This window comes from Sebastes umbrosus, chromosome 23, assembly GCF_015220745.1.
Source record: "Sebastes umbrosus isolate fSebUmb1 chromosome 23, fSebUmb1.pri, whole genome shotgun sequence".
Lineage (NCBI taxonomy): Eukaryota > Metazoa > Chordata > Actinopteri > Perciformes > Sebastidae > Sebastes > Sebastes umbrosus.
This window is the reverse complement of record NC_051291.1, coordinates 10847852-10866528: the sequence shown is the minus strand read 5'-3', so window position 1 is coordinate 10866528 and position 18677 is coordinate 10847852. Positions and strand designations below refer to the sequence as shown.

General features: G+C 40.8%; 1 protein-coding gene across 1 annotated transcript in view; it reads left to right on the top strand.

Moving 5' to 3' along the window:
* ptn (pleiotrophin) overlaps window positions 1-18677 on the top strand; it is a 49326-nt gene that overhangs the window by 20972 nt on the left and 9677 nt on the right. The window contains exons 2-3 of the mRNA XM_037761138.1: window positions 14204-14298; window positions 16098-16271. Coding sequence (XP_037617066.1) covers window positions 14205-14298; window positions 16098-16271 — 268 coding nt within the window. The 5' untranslated portion in view covers window position 14204. The remainder of the gene's footprint in view (window positions 1-14203; window positions 14299-16097; window positions 16272-18677) is intronic.

The following is an 18677-nucleotide window of genomic DNA, read 5'->3' as shown; positions in this document are numbered from 1 at the left end:
CTTTAACAATTTTGGGATTCTGAAAACAAGTTTTAGGGTTGCTATGAGAATTTTTGTAACTTAGGTGCACTGTAACAAATATTTGGATCATAAGGAATAACAATGTTTCGGGGTGCTTCGGGGGATCTGGTAGCGCTGAAACATGTTTTGAGAACCACACATGTTGGTTTTAGTTGCACTTAACAAAATCAGTAGCTTAATGCTGTAATATCTTGTTTTATATATTATTATTATTATATATATTGGAGCTTTTATATTGGCTCTTTCCATAAGAACACACATTTTCTTCATAAGAACTGACACAATAGGTGTTATGGCTCAGTTATCACATGGAATAACACAGCTGTGCAGATGGGGGTGATGGATGGGTGCACAGACTTTGAAGCAGTAGAAAGTCTCTCAGCTTCTTACTCAAAGAAAGCTCTGGAGCTCTGGAGCACGCAGATAGTTAAAATTTTATTGATTTGGTGCAAGTCCTTGCATTTTGACATGACTACAGTCAAACTTTTGTTCTCCGTCCTACTCTATGATCTCATTGTGTGTGTGAGGCTGTATGTGAGTGTGTGTGAGGAACCTTCATTCATGTACTTTGTTTTAACTCCAGTGAGTTCAGCGCCAACTTCATGTGAAAAAAGTTTTTCTTCTCAAAGTCAACTTTTCTGTGAGACGAGATCCAAACATGAGCATTGTCCCCGAGCTGTCAGTTATGTAGTTTCTTACAGTAATCAGTCTATGCCTTAAATCTTGTGGACTGCCGTTTTGAAGCCTTGGCCTTCACCATCTTGGTTATTTGCAACCAGAAGTGACACAAGAGGGTGGAGCTAAGTACAACCGAATGCAACCGACATTTCTAGGCGACCAAAAAGGTTATAATTAACTTTCATGAACTGAAAACACACTGTGAAAGGGTTAAAGTTCTAAAATGAAATCACGGACAACTCCCAGACCGGACAACGCCGTGGTAGCGATCTGTCAATCACAAGGTAGCCACGCCCTACAGCATTCCCTGCTTTATGGTCTATTCGACTCTGAATGGGACCATAATTTACTAAATGAACATCATGCTGTATTCAAGAAGACTTGAAACTAGCGTTTGAGACCATAAACTCATGTTTACAATGTTTACTGAGGTAATAAATCAAGTGACAAGTAGGCTCATTTTCTCACAGACTTCTATACAATCAGACTTCTTCTTGCAACCAGAGGAGTCGCCCCCTGCTGGCTATTAGAAAGAATGCAAGTTTTAAACACTAAATGCATTGGCTTCACTTTTCAGACCCGGAGTTGCCCCACAGTTTATTACATTTAATGTAACTTTATAGAGAAACAGAGGGACTATATGTGTTAAATAGTTTCGCTATAGGTTGATACTGAGTGAGAGGCTGTGTAAAGTTAAATTGGTCCTTTGTGGAGAATGACAGTTAGCTCGAAATGGATGGAAAACGAAGAGGCGACCACGTTAACGTGCACCTTTTTCTAAGCTTCAGAGAGCTGTGCATCAGGACTGAGATAGAAGCAGTAATGCTGAGCATACGGAGGGACGGCACAGTCGTGGATTAGTCTGCAGGAGTGGTTTGAAAAGTTGCTACGGACATTGTTATTCTTGTCTGAGCCATACAAAACTTGGAATTTATTGCAAATGCAGATTCAAATAGACTTCAGTCTCCATTTCCTGCGCAGTGGATGTGTTCAGTTTATGGATGGACAAATCTTAAGCACCGAATCCCTCGAGCTGAAGTCACTGAACAGCGTGTCAGAGACGGACTTGGAGTGCCGATGCTGAATGCATATATATGCTGCTGTGTGTGTGTTTCTGCGTTGTACTGGCTATGAAAACAAATCTCCCTCTGGGACAATAAAACTAAAATCGTGTTTTATTAAGTTACATCCTGGTTAAAAAGCTTACTGACAAATCCACAGAAACAAGCACAATGTTGAGTCATATCTGCTACAGCATTATTTACTTCATTCCACAGTCACTTTTAAGGGAGACTCTTGAATAAACTTCAAATATGAAAGTCTGTTTACGAGCAAAATTAAAAACTCAGAGATATGAATGGCATTGCTCAAGTGGACAGAAATGCAAATTCTCTGTATATCTCTCAGCTAAATACGTTTGAATAAGAAGCGGTGAGAGAGCGGAAGGCAGGCAGGCAGGATGGAAAAAGAGAGGAGGAGGAGGAGGGAGGATGGCTTAATCAACTGGCGGACAAAAAATGCCCACGCTGTGTGCAAAGGCTTTCTCATCCGGCATACTTTAATGAACAAGTGACTCAAGGTGCTTTCAGCGGGTTTTCTTGAGAGGAACACTCACACACAGAAGCACACACTCACATAAAGATAAATGTTGCCCATTCAATTAGACAGACACCTCTAAATTGGCGCCTTTGGAGAGGGGGAGAGCGTCTGAGAGAGAGAGAGAGGAGAGAGGGAGGCGATGACGGTTGATGCTAACAGCGAAGGGGCTTGAGGGATGGAGCTCCGTTTTCTGGGCTGTCAGCGGCTGCCAGGGGGATCACGCTGCACAGGTCCGGTATAGCCAGACGGCCAGGATCTAAAGGGAACAGGCCCAGCTATTTCTAGCAATCAAAAGGCACCCAAACAGAGAGGAAAAAGCACAAGGACGAAGGGGTGGCGATAAGACTCCCCCTGCAGCCAGGCAGGTGATTCAGCCGTGGCTTTCTTCACTGAGAGAGCAATGGAGATTAATGGTCAGGGTGAGAATGGGCGACCGTATGAATGTAGCTCACCCAATATCAGCATGATCTAAAAGGATCAAACCTGCTGACTCTAAATATTCACAACCGTGGAAACCTTTTTCAGCGTATTCTCTAAATGCGCCGCCACATCTATCAGCGTTTAGCCTGTGAACCCTTTTAGTTCTGACATTTCCAACATGGAGAAGCCACATGAATACTGTTGCAGCTCGAGTCAAACCTTAATGTCAGCTCGTGTGAGTACAAGGGAGTCCGTCCAAGAATCTGGGATCTGGCCATTGCATGAATGAACGCAAATCCTGAAATGTTTTAACAAACGTATAGTTTTTGCAGTAGATCGCAATTTTATAAAAGCACAAAAAAAAAAAGTAAAAGTGCAGTCGGCCACACTAAATCCCCTGTGATTACCATTGGCAGAGCATTTTGGCACATTTTTCTTGGGCGCAACCCACAAAATCAGCTGTGCTGCTCATCCCACAAATGCATGATCCTTACAATTTGGACATCATTGTGAAGGTAAATAAACAGGCCTTCCAACCATGTAAAATACAATGACCATTAGCATTATAACAACAGAGAAATAATCCACCAAACACAAGTTTCCAAACTTTTTTTTCCCAGTTTATATTGTTTGAGGGAACTATAACGTTAGGTAACTAGACGCAACCGTCACTAATGCTAAGATGCAACCGTAGCTCCTCAGAGATGGATTATTTTTCTCATTTTGACAATCTAATCTCGGGGACATCACTTTAGTTAAGGTTGTAAGGGATATGGCTGTTGGTAGTAGTTGTTGGTTTTGCTTAAATATGAGAATTGTAATTTCATGAGTTATTGTTGTTCAGATGATTAAGCTAATATTTGTGTATTCTGCGGCATGATGGAGACACCAAAACATTCATTTTGGAACTGCCAAATTTTGTTAAATGATTATTTCACGATAATAATTAGTTTTTTTAGGGAAAGCCATAGTTTTATTCGGGACCTTTCTAAAAGCTCTGTGGATGTAATATTATTTTTGTAAATTATTCGTCTACATGAAAATGTTATCAATATTAATGATGATATGTAAATGTTGTGTTCGCAGCTTGTTTTTGCTGTCCCAGGGACACAGGGCTGCTCTATATGCCAGGGCCACACATTTCTAACAGAATTAGCACAATGTATCAGGGACACATCAGCAGGCAACCAGCAGGACAAGACAAGAGGTACTAGGCAAAAACACAGAGTAGAATACAGGTACTGCCCAGGAAAAACACTAGGCAGAGACTGAGTCAAAAAATCCAGAAGCAAGGCTGTTAACATTAGAAATAAACTGGGAAAATAATCACTGGATCACTCACTAAACAGTGAAGACGAACTGAAACAGACAAAGTGGAGCACACAGACTAAATACACAAGGGAGGAAGGGCGATTAAGGACAGGTGGAACTCATCAGGGCGGGGCAGGTAATCACACAGGTGGAATAAAGTATCTAAAACGACAGACAAAAGTGAGTTTACTAAAATAAAACAGGAAATAACGACTGAAAACTAGAATCAAAGACAACATAACTTAGATTTTTTTCGGGACCCAAGAAAAGCAGCCTTATTTGAAACTTTTTCTTTTTGACGGACATGCATTTTGGAGTTTGTTTACATGAATTCAAGTTTAAAACATAAAGATCGCAAACATTTTTTATGGTGATATGGTGTAGAAGTATTCAGCACACCGCAGAGAGTAAAAACTGAAGACAGGTCCAGGTTTCAAAAATAACTTCTCAAACTTTTACAGCGCTATCATTCGCAGCGTCCTAACTTTGAACATTCTCTAATAGTTGTTAGAAATGTTTACCCCTTGAGTCAGCTCTGAAAACAGGTTGTTTTTTCCCGTATTTTACCGACCTGTCTCCACTGAAAAGAAGCCCTTATTGAAAGTTTAATCCACTCGTGTGCCCCCCCCCCCTCCCTCTGGCTCTCTATGCGCAGCCTTTTTTTCCATATAAAAACATGGCTGAAATATTACAAAGCTGAATAGATATAAAGAGACGGAGGGAGTGGAGTTGCATTTGCAAAAAAGAAAGTTGAATATAGTCTTGTGGTGTGCTGCAGTTTACTAATCCTAAAAAGGCCGGGTAATTGATAACTACTGGAGTTTGTCGTAGCGGTGACAGCACGGGGGCTCGTAATGTCCTCATATGAGTGCTAATAATAAAGAAAAAAGGGGGCATAGAGATGAATGGGAGCATAAGCGACTGTGTTTTTGGAGGCGTAGATATAATACGATCAGCGTAATGGAGGCATTCATGCATAAATAGAAGTCTTCAATTTCAGCTGCTCCGATATGCTCTCACAGAGCCATTGTTTGTCATCCTTATTGTATTTTTATCATTAAACAAGCCCGTCATTCGGCACCGCAAACTGAGCTCACTTTTCAAGACTTGGCCTCAAACACGATGCACACACACTCAGAGAACGACGCACACACACACACACACACACACACACACACGGAGAGCCACACATGCTGTTTTTTGTTCCGGAGCGCGGCCCCCTGGGGGATCCTCCAGGGCTGTTCTGAGAGATAGCGGGGACCCTCTCCACACACTCTTTCTCCCCCACTGTCTGACCTTTACAAAACACAAGTCAGAAAATGTGTGGCATTTTCCTCTAATCATCTGCACCTAAACGCACGAGACAAAGGTGGCGTGCTTCAATTAAGGCGTCCTATGAGAAATTATTCACTTTTCTTTCGATGGCAGTCGTTATCAAACCCGGAGGTATTATCGCACAGAGCAGCATTTTCTTCCTCCTATATGATCTATTTATCTATATTCCTGCTGTAAACCGTTTTTTGTGGTTGCATATTTGGAGCTTTATGCTTGACTTTACATGCTTGTCTGCTTGTCTGTTTTTTTTGTTTTTTTTTTCCTCTAGTCAATACACTCCTCATTTCATCTGTGCTGGAATCTCTCAAAAGCTCGGCTCAAGGAACACACAGACCGAGAAACTCCTTTCAATCCTTTCAATATGCCCTGTGTCTAGGTGAAGCGTTCGCTCCTCCTCTGAATCACAACTACCGAGATGGGAAAGCCACTCAGAAGTGGATTTTTTCTGCCCGTCTTTTCCCAAGGACACGGCGCTGTGTTCGCTGTCTGCAACTAAAGATAAACACGGTGAACCGTTAAGAAAAATCTGTCAATAAAGTGTGTTTTCTTTTGTTTCTGTTACTGTATGCCAAATATCCGACATGGCTTACAAGGAGCAGAAATTGCCGTCCAAGTAAACACAGTAGCAAAAACAAACACTGTCTATATAACAGAATAACAAAGCATACATTTTTTAACTTTTAAGATTAACTTAAATGGAAACTATTATTATCCTGCTCCTGAACTGCCTGAAACACCTCGCTTGAAGTCCCGCCTTTTCTTCCGTAACGTGGTGATGTCACCAAGTAACATATTTGCATGATACCAGCCTAGCAGCTAGTTTGGCATGCCCTCAAGCAAAGCTAGTTATAGCGGAGCTGGAGTCCAAAGAGTTTGGTTCGGTTCACCAATCACAACGGGGGGCAAGCTGACCAATCGGAGCAGACTGGCCTTTTTTTTTTTTTTACAATAAACATATTGTAGTAGAAGCCCAAAATACAAGTATGAGCATAATAGGTCCTCTTTAACATAAAACCAAGCTGAAAAGCATTATGTCAATGACCTTTTCTGACTGAAAGTTTCACCTGTAACCACGCCCAGCAAGTGATGTCACAGTGTACGGATCACACCCTGGAGTACACTTCTGCATCACTAAAACTACAACTAACATCAACTAACCACTGGGGGTCAGCAAAAAATACATTTTTAGTTAGTTTTGAAACAAGGGCTCTTAAAGCTCCTGCCTCAGCAGAGGTTCCTTTACATTACTATTATACCCTTTTTCCACCAAAAGTAGCGCGTATATGCAGATTTTTTAAACACGGAAAAACACGCTAAAAATAGGTGATTGACTCATTTCCCATTGCGAGTATGTTGCACTGGCCTTTCTGTTTTTTTTTTTCCCTGTTGTGACGTCGAACATGACACACAGGTTTTGATGAGTTTTATGTTGTTTCTGTCGAGTTTGATTGAAGTGAGTTTTACAACGATCAGCAAGGTCAAATGACTGTTTTTCTGACTGGAGTCTGGTGGCTTTGAGTAGAGCATATTAATGTTTAGTACCTTAATATGTTATAATAATTGTCCAAAATCTCTGTTGATTTTATTTATTATATATTCAACATGCGTCACATAGCATCGCACCGGAAAAAAGGAGCAAAAATGAGCATGTCCACCCGGGTGTCATGTTTCCATTACAGCAGATGCTGGAGATGATATGGAGTCATTTGTCCCGGAAATGAATGCCGATTGTAACCTTTCACACTAGACACAAAAGCTAGATGTTAGTGGGTTTTTAGTCCAGTGTAAAAGGGGCTTTAGATTGCATGACTTTGTGTTGGCCCTATACCTCAGCTGTGTGTTTTTTCCTCCAGGCCTGTTCTTTATACTGGGACCTTTGAGTCAGATGCTTCCACATAGCAAAGAGAGAGGTGAACATGGTCAGCTCTTTCTTCTCCAGCTCCATTTTTTGCACTTAGAACAGACCTATGTGACCTGAATGGTCTTTTCCCACCTGAGACCAGTGTTTACCACTTGGAAGAGAACTTTGAGTGCAGTACTTAAACTACCTCCAAAGCTGAAAGTGACTATGAAAAGACAGAAAGGCTACAGGGAGAATTGGGGAAAAAACGCTTATTGCACAAGACAAAACATGCTTATTGCAGCATCTTTTGTCTTTGCCATCCACAACGTTGCACAAAGTAGACATGGGGAGTTTTTTTTTCTCGCTGGCCTGTTGTTCACTGGTTGTACAGTAGATCAGCCTTATGTCATGGATCATGTTGGGCTGCCAATCTTCTTTTCCCTGAAAACAGCTCACGACTACGGCCGGTTAACGGAACTATGAGAGATGTGAGTCAACCAAAACAGAGATCTGAAACTTGCAATAAAGCAAAATATAGATTATAGTTTCTACTAAAACTTGATATGCATATACAGTGAGCACATATAATATATTCTTATATAAAAAAACGAGAAGGATCACCTCATATTGACTCTTAAGTATTGCGTGATGAGTCAGAGAGAGCCTGACTTGCCTTTGGAAACTACATTCTGTGATTTGTTACCTCCAAGGGGCAAAGAGTTATTAAAAAAACATGTATAATTCATGTGCAGCTAAGTGATATTAAAAGCATACATGTGTATTATGATAATATTTGTGTTCATCGTTAACACGCCACAGAGAGAGCTGCTGCGTAATTACACACTCCCCATATGTATTTAGACAAGTTCTCTGATTAAGAAGTGGATTTTGAGAGGTTAATGGTTTAAATTAAAGAAAACCAAAATCCATTCCTCACAGAGCGGTAATGATGGAAATCTTTTTTCGCTCAGCCAGTAAAGCTAATAACACAAGTGATTCACCCCTTCTTGGGTCTTATAATTGATTCATTAAACTGCTCTCTCCTTTATTCCTGCCGACTCCATCGCCTCCTGCCTTTGTAAGCAAAGGATCTTCCTTTATGTGCTCGGCAGGGATTACGTCAGTCCTAATGAGAGCGAGAGGAGAGAGATGGGGGAGCGTTTTGTACCTGGTGTTTGTCTATACGCTCCAGAGTGGTGGAGCGTCTTGTGTGTGTTTGCCAGAGCACACAAGGAGTCACTGAAGGTCCATCGATTTGTGGGCAGTATCGGCTTTCCTCCTCCATTCCCTTAACCAGCAGCCCACAGCTGTGTCTGGATCAATGGGGCAAATGGAGGGTTTGATAGGACTAATTCTCACTGGCTCATGAGCCACACACTGATCACTGGATGTTTCTTATGTTCCAGTTAAAGTAACCACCAAGGTGTGAGGTTTGCAAAAAGTCAGTTCACCCTGTTCCCGTCTTAGCTCAGTGTGCTAGATTTCTACATGTAGACTTCACTATGTTTCTGACCTGCAGTTGCTAAATGCGATCATATCTGGCTCCCCAGAGTAAAAAAAGCAAGAAAGACTTGTATTTGGTACCCTGAATTGTTTCTTCGTTCTCTCCCGAGGACTGTATTTCTTTTCTTTTTTCTCAAATACTGTGTTGTTTTTTGATATTCAAGCGAAATTGCATGATAATTCAGGCTGTTCTCAAACAACGTTCGTATAGCTATGCCTACGAAAAAGTTATGCTATATTATTCGTATATATATCCCACGAAATCAATGGCTATTTAACCCACGTAATCGGGAACAAGGAGGTATAAAGAGCGACAAACCCTGCGTAGGGAGAAGGTCGTGGTGGATGGGTGGGTTAAAAAAAACACAAGTCAGCGTTGACTTATTTGTCACGTAAGTTCTGTAACCACGATCTTTTCCTAAACCTAAACTATGTAGTTTTGCTGCCTAAACCTAAACAAGTTGATTCCTGTGAAGACAAAATTTTTATTTTTGGAAAGACTGTTGGCATGTAAAAAGTGGAAATTGACGCGTGTCGCTGGACATTTCGTTGGAGAACGCACAAAAAATGAGGGATAACTTTTTGTAAGATACGTTGGACAGTTGAACGCCCTGATTTGAGAGCGTGGTGTATTTCATCTGCAAATATCTAAGATTGAGCTGAAACGATTAATTGATCAGTCTATCCACAGAAAATGAATCGGCAAATATTTTGATAATCGATCAATCGGTCCAGTCATTTATCGACCAAAAATGCCAAACTGGTTCCAGCTTCTCTTTGCAGTTGTATGACAAATTCAATTGAGTGCAACTCAAACACCCAAAAGTGTCTAATCTTTCTAATGTAAAAGAGTCTAATCTTTCATATTTATTGATTTTGTCTCTTTGCACTGTCTCTTTTAGAACTTTTAGCATGTTACAAAAAGTATTTCAAACTCTTACTACAAAGTCTGAGGCATTAAATTACTTTTTAGTCGAAGGGGTTTCAACTCACTAAACTTTCAGGTATGGCAATATCCTGCATCAAATATCTAGCTTAGAATCTGGGGACAGGTTGAGCGATGATTGATGACTCCTTTTCTCTTGTGTCCGGCCACTTGGGTATCACTTTTAGAAGAACATTGAAATGTGTCTTAGAATTTCATGAAATTCATCAGTATTTCCCTGAAAAGAGAGATTTCCTGCAGGACAAAACAGCACCTCTTGACGATGGAGGGTGACGTGACCTGTGGTGAATTGAGCTGATATAAAAAAAAAAAGCCCATTGCTTTAGTCAAATTATGGTGGTATGAGTCATGAGATTAACTGAGTCGTGGTCAGGTTGCCAGAGGCTGATACTTGGAATGAAAAACTCTTCTCTGTCACGAAGTGTCGTGCTGTAAGTGCACCTGTGTGTATTAAAGGAATAGAGAAGAAAAGCATTTATGGAAAAGCACAAGAAGACGTCCTATAAGTTGACAATCCCAAGCACTTCTTATCAAAGCGTTACACAGGCAACGGCACACATGCCTGCCGAATGATCGTCGAATGGTCCGATCCACCCAGTCATCCATTAAGCTGTCATGCTCTGGAAATAGGAGCTACAGTACATGGCTGGAATTTAATATATTGACCTCAAGAGGAGCAGAAACATGTCGTCTCAGCTACAGAGGAAAGGGTTAATTCACTTTAATTCCAAGGCTGCGGTCGAAAAGTCCTTTTTGCTCAAGAAGGTTCCTAACGGAGTGAAATGACCCGGAAATATCTCAATAGCAGCCACGATAAGAGCTGTTCAAATTCTCTAAATGCTAAGGAAAGGTGCTTCAATGCTTCCTTTATTATCTCCTTTAGCATAGGATACACTGGACCATCCTTTACAAAAGGAAAGGAGAGAATAACATCCCACAATTCCTTGCGGCCGCAGCATTTAAAGCGACGCACCATTCGGCCGTTCCTCATAACAAACAATATTACTATGAGTGGACAGTGACAACCATTTCGTTGTGTCATTGAAAGACCTATTTAAGAACTTTTTGTAGTCCATCTTCAGAACATTGTAGTTTCGTCACTAACATCCGCCGCCGTTGCATCATAATTACGAGGCCTATAGTGAAAGTCGGATTCTCTTAAGACCACGGTTGTCTTTTCCTAAGTCCTTCTGAATTCTCCCTTTCCTTGACCTCATGACGTTTTCCATCGAGGTCAAGGAAAAGTGGTTGGGAAAAGACGTTAGGACGTCATTTTTTGACTTTTCGACCGCAGCCCCGAGACTTTTCTGTCTAGCTACTGTATGGAGGGCTCATTCAAAGTCATCAACCCTCGTCCCCTTTTATGCCTGCACTGCACCAAGAACCCATCACTGTGTGTGTGAGACTAACAGAGGAAAAGGTTTTCTTATCTTTTGAAAGGCCACAATGCCTTTTTCTTTGGAAAAAGGATCTTTATCAAGGGGTGCGCTTTCATTGGGTTTTCTCTCTGAAACTCTTAGAACTCATTGTATGCACTTCTTACAGTTGGGTTTTTTTTTTCTTCCTTTTTCAGGTTATGGAGATGAATAGTTTTTAGAATTTCTTAAAAACATGAAAAAAAAAAACTCTGAGATGGAGTCGCATGTATTTAATCAAAACAGGCTTTTTGCCTGCACGGTGCCACAGTTGGTAAAATATAAAATCAATTGCGTGAAGGATTCAGATGACTTTTCCTGGCAGGCAGACTACAAGGTGCCGCCATAAGGCTCATTATGAGTTTGTAAGAAGTGCTGGGAGACGTTAAATCGGTAGGTAGAATGCATGACAATAACATCCAATAATTAAATATGAGGGTTGAATACCTGATTGAAGATTTCAGCAGCTTTCAGACTGGGACTTAACTTACGTGAAGATATAAGTGAGTGAAATGAAAAGTTGTGGAGTGGTGGTGGTGGGGTTGGGGGGGAGCCAGCTCATGATTAATTAAAAATGACAAATGGACATTATTTCCTTACAAGGATCAACCTTTTCTACAGGAATTGGAGCACAGGGGAGCTTTTTATTTGGCGTCGACACTTGGTAATTGCTTCAGTCTCATGCTGTCTCTCCTCTCAGAGAGCACTGGCTGCTAGAGGATTTCTCTCTCTCTCCAAAAAAAAAAAGGGACAGGAAAGTGGAAGAAAGTGGGTTTTCTGCAACAATTTCATCACAGTGCATTAGGCTGGTGATAGTGACAGTAACAGCTTTTCTGCTGATCCACAACCACCTAGAGGATCAAATAATAAAGGAACTCCTGACTCTGATTATATGGACGATGTTTGATATATTTTTTTTAAAACTTAAAGCAGCTCTGTGCAAACAAAGAGACAGACTTATGACATTTTCTCTTTGACAATCCATTCTACAGTGGCAATTTAATCCCAACCGTCTGGCTCTTTTCTCGCTTTCTTGCAGCAGGTGTAATCTTTTCTTGAGCAGCTATTCAGTAAGACTGTTTGGACTTGAAACAAAAATCTCTCAAACTACAAGCCTCGGTATCTTCTGGCAGCTAAAAAGTGAATACTGCTGCTGTAATATTTGCCGTTTACTTCCCTATTTGTTACTTCAACATCAGTTGTGTTCTGATACCTCAACTCAGGTTAGCAGATACGGAGTGCTGATCTGATACCAATGCACTATTTCCAAATCAAAATCTGTGTACCTCACTCACCAAAGTCATTTATATTGAAGGTAACAAGAGGCCAGGGAATTGCTGTTGCCATTGAAAACAGTCTCCTGCCCACCATGACTGAATTAATGTAACTGATATTGACATTGATGTTGAAACTGTATTTTATGTGGATCAGTCTCATCTGGCCAATACCCAATACCCCTTAAATATGCCCTGTGGAGATTTCTTGTAAACACACAAAGTTTCTGTTTACATTCACTCTTACACTTTAAGGATGCACACAAAGCTTTTTACAACATTTTTAAACTCACATTGTTTACATCCATGTTAACTTACTAGCAGTGTTTTATTTACTGCCTTTTGTTGGCACATTGCTGCATTTATGGGGTCATTACTGCCACCTGTTGAGCGGTTGAATAATGTGAAATCATTGGAAGGAATATTTATCAAATCTTCTGCGTGTATGTAGACATGCATCCTCGTGCATGTGTGCAAAACGGGGACCCACTCATAAAACACACATTACGGGGACCCACTCATAAGACAAACAAAATGGGGACCCACTCATTAAACACACATTACGGGGACCCACTCATAAAACTAACAAAACAGGGACCCACTCATAAAACACACAAAATGGGGACCCACTCATAAAACACACATTACGGGGACCCACTCATAAAACTAACAAAACGGGGACCCACTCATAAAACTAACAAAAGGGGGACCCACTCATAAACCCAACAAAATGGGGACCCACTCATAAACCCAACAAAACGGGGACCCGTGTGTGTGCATAGGTGACGAACGATGTTCCACCACTTCTTTTTCTCCAAGTGAGGAAAGAATATGTTAATATTTGCAGTTTGAATAATCTTGCTGAAATTCATATAACTTTTTTAAGTGCTTGACGATCCGATCATCACTAAAGTGTATGTCATGCAAGAAAGCCAATAAAAATAAATGGTATGAAAGTTATCATATTGATGTTTAAGGTGTGTTGATTGATTCACAACATCAACTCTTTAAGTAACATGCAAGAAAACATTCCACTTTAAAAGTTGCTGGTGGCCTTTGAGCAGCACAGTGAATTCAATTATTTTTTTGTCAGTCAACAGCTAACTGCTTCGTTTGCTCGGCGCAATTAAGTTAATGAAATAATTCAAAACTGGTGAAAAAACGACAATGCATTTGGTTTGAGCAAATGGAAATGTTTATTTGCAAAGGTGTGTATATTGCCAGGCGTGAATTGACGGGTCAGAGCTGTCCACTTGTGATCGGATCACCCAAGACACCCAAAAAACTCTAAACAAAAATAATAAATAAAGAGTTCTTGGTTTCACTCCGGTACAAGCAATGCAAACGCTTGCAGCCTCAATCTTATGTTGTGTGCCAGGCTTGACTGAGCTTCACTCACAGAATATTTTTAGTTTTGGTTTTGACAAATCAAATCAAACTTGTGTGTTCACTTTATCTACCCTTGACAAGGTTTCACAGAGACTGACAGCGAACGCAGCCGTGACTGACAGTGTAGTGGCAGTGCAGACAATCAAAATGTTGGTATTGGAATCCAGGACAGTGGAAATGACACCAGATGAGAGATGGAAATTCCCCAGGCTATTCCTCAGTCTCATGAGACCTGGGACAACGGTTGCTTTCGTCTTCTTCTTCTTCTTCCTGTTCTACCAAACAGCTGAATTTGTCAAGTTCAGGCATATTGTTAAAGAGTTGTCAAAAGTCACGAGTTCTCCAAATTCTGTGTTTTGAAATGTGGGAGACTGTTAATCGACATATGTGTCGACACTGTGCACAGACTGATAACACTTTAACTGTGTAAAGAAAGCTCCTCTAAAGTTTGTCTTTGTCTGTCTTTCAGAATGAATGGACAGAAGCTGTGGACACGGGTGGCCGTGATGGCGCTCCTGGTGCTAACAGTGATGGCAGCTGAAGGAGGCAAAGCAGAGAAACAAGGTGAATTTTGCAAAGCTCAGGACAATCTGTTCGACGATAGAAAAATCTATAAATTCATTCTATCTCTGCAGGTTTAGATTCCCTTTATTAATATTAAACAGGAGCACCATGATGTTCAGTATTAAATCCAATCTACAACTTGTTTGATGATGGAGAAGCAATATCTGTCAATTAACCTCACATCAATGTAAAAATGACTTTCCCCCAATGGAGTGACATACTGTGCTATCATACCCCGCAAAATGCTGCGCTGTGAGAAAGGTTCCTCACAACAACGTACTTAGTTGGACACAAACTCTTGAAAATATATGAAAATGAAAAAATAAAAGCCTCTGGGGTTGAAGTAATTGGTCTCCTTTGAGAATTTACCAAAAACAAATAGCAATAGCTTGCAAGAAAGGCAAAATAAGTCAAATAATTCCCACTTGGGTAAAGAAAACAACATGTAGCTAATTCAAATTCAAGGGAAAAAAAAGTTAATTTGCATTGGAAATTAGCACAAGCACTAAACTCATTACATCTGCCTTGAAATAATATTAAAAAAGTCCAAGAGGGGGTAAATAGTTTTATAGACACTGCAAGCAGCAGTTTCCATTTCTTGTTTTTAATAAAAACTAATATTCTAATATGTTTGTTATAACCAGAGCTGTAGATGTGAGACTTTTGTGTCTCGTTTTGAGCCTCTGTTGCTCTTCCTGTGGTCTCTTCCATTTTCTTCCCTGTTAAAAGGTTTTTTTTTGGTTAAGTTTTTCCTCATCCGATGCGAGGGTTGTACTGTAAAGGAGGATGTTGTGTGCTGTCCAGATTGTAAAGCCCCCTGAGGCACATTTGAGATTTGTGATATTGGGCTATACAAATAAAATTGACCTGACTTGACTTGTCGGACTCAATAAATATCAATTCATATTTCAGACTTGATATGGAATTGGCTGCTGTGAGACTGGACCTAAAACTTGACTCCTTAAAATACATGAGCTGACACAAGCAAAACCGTTAAAGTCCCAAAGTTTTGACCTTCTAAAATCAAGGACAAACTAGAAATAAGACGTCAGGGAAGCTTTGCATGGTCACACAACCTGTAAATATAAGAAGTGGACGTAGACACCGTGACCATTCATCGTCATCCACTGGTTTGTGGACTACCGTTTTGAAGCCTAGAGTTTGGCATTTTGGCCGTCACCATCTTGGTTTTATTGGAACCAGAAGTGACACGAGAGGGTGGAGCTCAGTACAACTGAACGCTGAACAAGAACAATTAACTTTCATGAACTGAAAACACACTGTGAAAGGGTTAAAGTTCTAAGACGGAAACACGGACAACCTGTTGACCTGTCAATCACAAGGTAGCAACGTGCTAAAGCATCTCCTGCTTTATGGTCTCTCTGACTCTAAATGGGACCCTAATTTACTAAATGAACATCATGCTGTATTGAAGAAGACTTGAAACTAGTGATTGAGACCATAAACTCATGTTTACAATGTTTACTGAGGTAATAAATCAAGTGAGAAGTAGGCTCATTTTCTCATAGACTTCTATACAATCAGACTTCTTTTTGCAACCAGAGGAGTCGCCCTCTGCTGGCTATTAGAGAGAATGCAAGTTTAAGGCACTTCTGTATTGGCTTCACTTTTCAGACCCTGAGGTTGCCGACTGGTGTAGACCAAAACAGAGCTAAAAGAGTGAAATTTAAGGCACTTCCGCATTGGCTTACTTAATATTTATGTTTAAAATTTTATATTTATAGTAAAAGGACTTGTTCTCAGCGATGTAAAAAACAACAACTGGTGTATGTTTACAGGAAAAAAGGAGCGCAAGTCAGACTGTGGGGAGTGGCAGTGGAGCGTGTGCGTAGCCAACGAAGGCGACTGTGGACTCGGCACCAGGGAGGGAACGCGCACCGGAACCGACTGCAAGCAGACCATCAAGACCCAACGCTGCAAGATCCCCTGCAACTGGAAGAAGAAGTTTGGAGGTGGGAGAGGATACAGAGAGTTCTTAACCAATCTAAAACCACTTTTAAGTAATATTTAAATACTCTAAGACTTCTAAAAGATGTAGAGAACTTCCTTCTTTATAACGGCATGGCTCCCATTCCTCCCTCACCCCACACCTCCTCATAATGTATGCCGGCCTGTCACTCAACACAAACAATGGGCCCCATTTTCACAATAGGAATGAGTAAGCTAGCTAATTAAAGGAACAACAGAAAAGTCTGCTGAGGAAGTAATACATCGTCATGGAAAACACAGGAATAATCATTCTGCTTTGTCATTTGCTTTTTGGGGCTGGAGACTGTGCAGCCGTCACAGCTGAAATGTCTCGCAGTGACAAGCCTGAGGGACTTTTGTTCCCCCAGTAAGGCCTGTCAGGCAGGAGCCCGCTGCTCTGCAATGAGCCTGTCACGAGTGATGAACACGCTGCAGGAAATAAGGGTCCCGCTAACTGGTTATATAGATTATAGCTGCAAAAGTTTTAGAGTAGTGGCAATAAGTCACATGCCTCTGGCCTTTAAATTGTGGCAAGTTGCTTGAGTAAAGAAAAGAAAAGAAAAGAAGGGGCCCCTCTTGTGTTGTAGCCAAGCCAGTCCCTTCTTTATTTTAGATATTTTTGCAATCAAAAAGATGAATAAATAAAGTAGCGTTTGGTGCCTACGCTCCAGAAAATGCGTCAGAACTGGTGTGAAAAGACCTGGCAATCTAACCCTGGATTCAGATACAGTGCTGATGTGTCTGTCATTGATGTAAAGATTATTTTGCTAGTAGACAAGTAGGATAAGTACTGGTAGGTAGCATATTGTTTTAAAGGAACAGTGTGTATCCTTTAGGGGGAATCTATTGGCAGAAATTTAATATATAATATTATATATATATATAATATTTTTGTGTCTGCCACCGTCGTTCTCCTACACGCTTGGCACACGGGAGAAGTTTAAGTTGGTTGCAACCTCACCGCTAGATGCTCCTTTAAGGAACAACATTATGTGTCTTTAGGTATCATTATAAGAACCTTGTAAAAAAGTGTGAACTAAGAAATATGGGGTTTTCTCTGAGAGTTGTTCTGGACTTCATCCAGTGTTTTTTGGAACTCATAGGAGTATGACACAACAATGCAGGGAGAGTATAAATGATCTTAAAATATGAGGGTGTGCACAATACTGTAGAGCCAGGGTTGCCAGCTGCATGACCCAAAAAAGAGGGGCAGGTTACCTTGGTAACCAACAGTACAACTAATGGGTTTCTATAGAATAGACCATAGAAATACTCGTACAGTGAATGCACAAATGTAAAGGCCAAAACAAATAAAAAGTGAAAATGAAAAGTGGTTAAAGAAAGGGAATGAATAACAATAATGAAATCTGCCAAGGAAATATATTTTATCTTCAAGGAATTAAAGTCTGGGCCTTGTGGAGAAAGTTATTATTTCCATCTTAGAGTGGTATAGGGATGACGTATTTTTGTAGGCGAGGCCGTAAGTTAGCATCGCCACTGGGTTCGCTCGACAAAAAGCAAATGGGATTAATCATTAAAGGCTATAAACGAACTACACCGCGGTTACATGAGCGTGAATATACACAACGAGGCTGTAAAGGCGTTCAAGTCGGCGTGATGATGTTGCCACTTGTTAGCAACCGCCTTTTTTAAGACACGAAAAGGCTTCAAAATTCACTAGTGGGGTATTTATTGATGTATTTTATATCGTAGAACAAAATGTTAAAATCTCTAAAGCTTGTGTTAACCACAGACCTTATTTCAGACATCTGACTCAACTCAATCTAACTCATACCTGTAGCACTTATTGTGAGTATCCTCAGCTTTGACCACTTGCGAATGATGACCTTAAAATCCTAAACAAGTATTTGACAATGGATTTGAAATTTGTCAAGCAAATGGCAAGATTATTTTTTCAATCGTCCTGAAATCTATATAGACCTCTGTTTGGATGTATAGGTTTGCTGATGAGTGGGTGTTTTACTTATATACTGTATGACACCTTAAAGAGGACATAGGTTGCCTGTCTAATTCCCAGGAGCCAGCAAGAAGCTCTCTCTCAGAGACAAATTATATGGAGGCATAGGGTTTTAAAGTTGGATGCCCAGGAAGTCCCCGTAGGATTCCTGCAACAATGGTCCTGTCACTCCCTCTCTCCACTCTCCGTCCCTCCTCTCCTCACCCTTCTCTCCCCTCTCCCCTCCTCTGATGATGAGCACCCGGGGATCTCAGAGGCAGTGACAAGGGGTCCGACGCTTTCATGTGAGAGGAAGCTGACGAATGAGTGTCACGGCCTCGAGGGAGCCCGGCTAGAGTGGCAACAAAATAATGGAGGGAAGATATGAGAGACATGGACATACAAACACACACACACTTCTTCAAACACATTT